This window comes from Apaloderma vittatum, unplaced genomic scaffold (assembly GCF_000703405.1).
Source record: "Apaloderma vittatum isolate BGI_N311 unplaced genomic scaffold, ASM70340v1 scaffold35886, whole genome shotgun sequence".
In the NCBI taxonomy this organism is placed as follows: Eukaryota; Metazoa; Chordata; class Aves; order Trogoniformes; family Trogonidae; genus Apaloderma; species Apaloderma vittatum.
Genome location: NW_009720689.1, coordinates 1 through 1,648, shown reverse-complemented (window position 1 = coordinate 1,648; position 1,648 = coordinate 1). Strand labels below are relative to the sequence as shown.

General features: G+C 59.2%; 1 protein-coding gene across 1 annotated transcript; it reads right to left on the bottom strand.

The window, feature by feature from the left end:
• Window positions 1–44: 44 nt before the first annotated feature.
• Window positions 45–570, bottom strand: LOC104275204 (the record flags this gene model as incomplete). Its single annotated transcript, XM_009871086.1, has 1 exon — window positions 45–570. A coding segment is annotated over exon 1 (526 nt), but the record flags the coding sequence as incomplete, so codon positions are not given.
• Between the last annotated feature and the right edge of the window lie 1,078 nt (window positions 571–1,648).

The window sequence follows — 1,648 nt, the reverse complement described above, 5'->3', positions numbered from 1 at the left end:
GGCGAGGTGAGGCCGGGACCCCGCTGGGGCAGAGCTGCCCTCACCTGCCATGCTGCGGATGAATCGCTCCTGGCGGTTCTCGTAGAAGAGCTGGGAGCTGAAGATGGCCTCCAGGGCCTTGTTGTTGGCCTCCTGGGCACACAGAGCCAGCATCTCATCCAAGAGGGCCAGCTCGTGCTCCCGCATGGCACTCACTTGCCCCAGCGTGTGCCTGACGAGGCGCAGGATCTTGCGGTTGTTGATGAGCTGCTGGTCGGAGGCCGGGAGCCCCTGCAGTGCCTGCGCCCGCAGCCGGTAGTAGGAGAGGAGGAGGAAGAGGGTCTGCGGGTGCCGCTCCTTCTCCAGGTGCCGCTCCAAGCTGCTGAGGCACGACTCGACCAGGGGGTGAGGGCTGGACGGGTGGAGCCTCATCACGCTGCTGAAGACCATGGAGACGTCCTTCTGGTTGAAGCGGCCGAGGCGGCTCCGGGACTCGTCCTCCAGCACTCGCACCAGCGGCGACTCCCCGGGCAGGCCTGCGGCAGAGAAGGGGTTAGGGACGCCCGGAGCCCACCCCTCCTCTCCACCCATCCTCGAGAGCTCAGGGACAAGGACCGGTTTGTCTCATCGGCTCTGAAACTGAGGGTGAGGAAGGGGAGGAGGAGGGGTCTGAGCAGCCCCACCAGAATGTCGGGCACCTGTGCCACAGAAAAGGCTGCGTGGAGCCGCTGGATCATTGCCACCCACTCCGAAAAGGAACGGGAAGTCCACCTGCAAAATGGAACGTAAGGGCTCGTCCCCAAAAACAAGGATTATTTCTCAAGTCTTGCAACTTCTCGTAGGTAAGCAAAACACCTCAGGAAGCACCTTAAAAAAAGTTTTGCACAGAAAGGAAATAAGGCAACAACACGTAACCAAAACGGAAGCTGCCCATGTACGACAGGAGCGAATCCTTTCTGTCCTCCTCCCATTTTCTAGTTTAGCTTTTGTCTTTCAAACGCTGCTCCTGGGGGAAATACTTTCCTCCAGCTCTGGGACGTATTATTCAACCAGGGAAGGACAAGACGCCAGGCACGCAGCACGGTTACGAGAAAAGGCAAAGCCCAGCCTTGGCGTGTCAGGAGAGATATTTCCAGGAGGCGCGTGAAGCATTATGCGCCGTATGAGGCCCTGGTAGCCCACTGGTCTCCTGAGCCAGCTGACGAGACTTCAATTTTCAAAAGGGTTTTAAAGCAACGAAGGCAGCATGGGGTAAGTTGCTGCGTTTTATCATTAATCAAAAATGAGTCAGAAGGTGGAAAGTGAAGAATTGGTCTGAGCAGTTGCTTTGTTCCCTAGAAAAGGCCTCGGGAAGGCGGGTGAGCGTTTTTATTAACGAGCGGGTGAGCAGGGAAGGGCAACGGCCCGAGAACAAAGTGTGGGTCAGAACCAGCGGGGGCCGGGGGGAGCTCGGCTGAGGGGAGCGGCGCCTGGCAGCCCTAGAGTTCAGTGTCAACAAACACACGGCGCCGTGAGACCGGGAAGAGGGGAGCAGAGACCTCTCCCCTCCCCCTGCGGCGGGATCTAGAGTTACTGCGTCAACCCACGGCGGGACCGGGCGTCTCCGCGCACGGCTCAGCCGCGGCCTCGGCCCAGCGTGTTGCTGTGGCGGGATATAAAAAGCAAACAC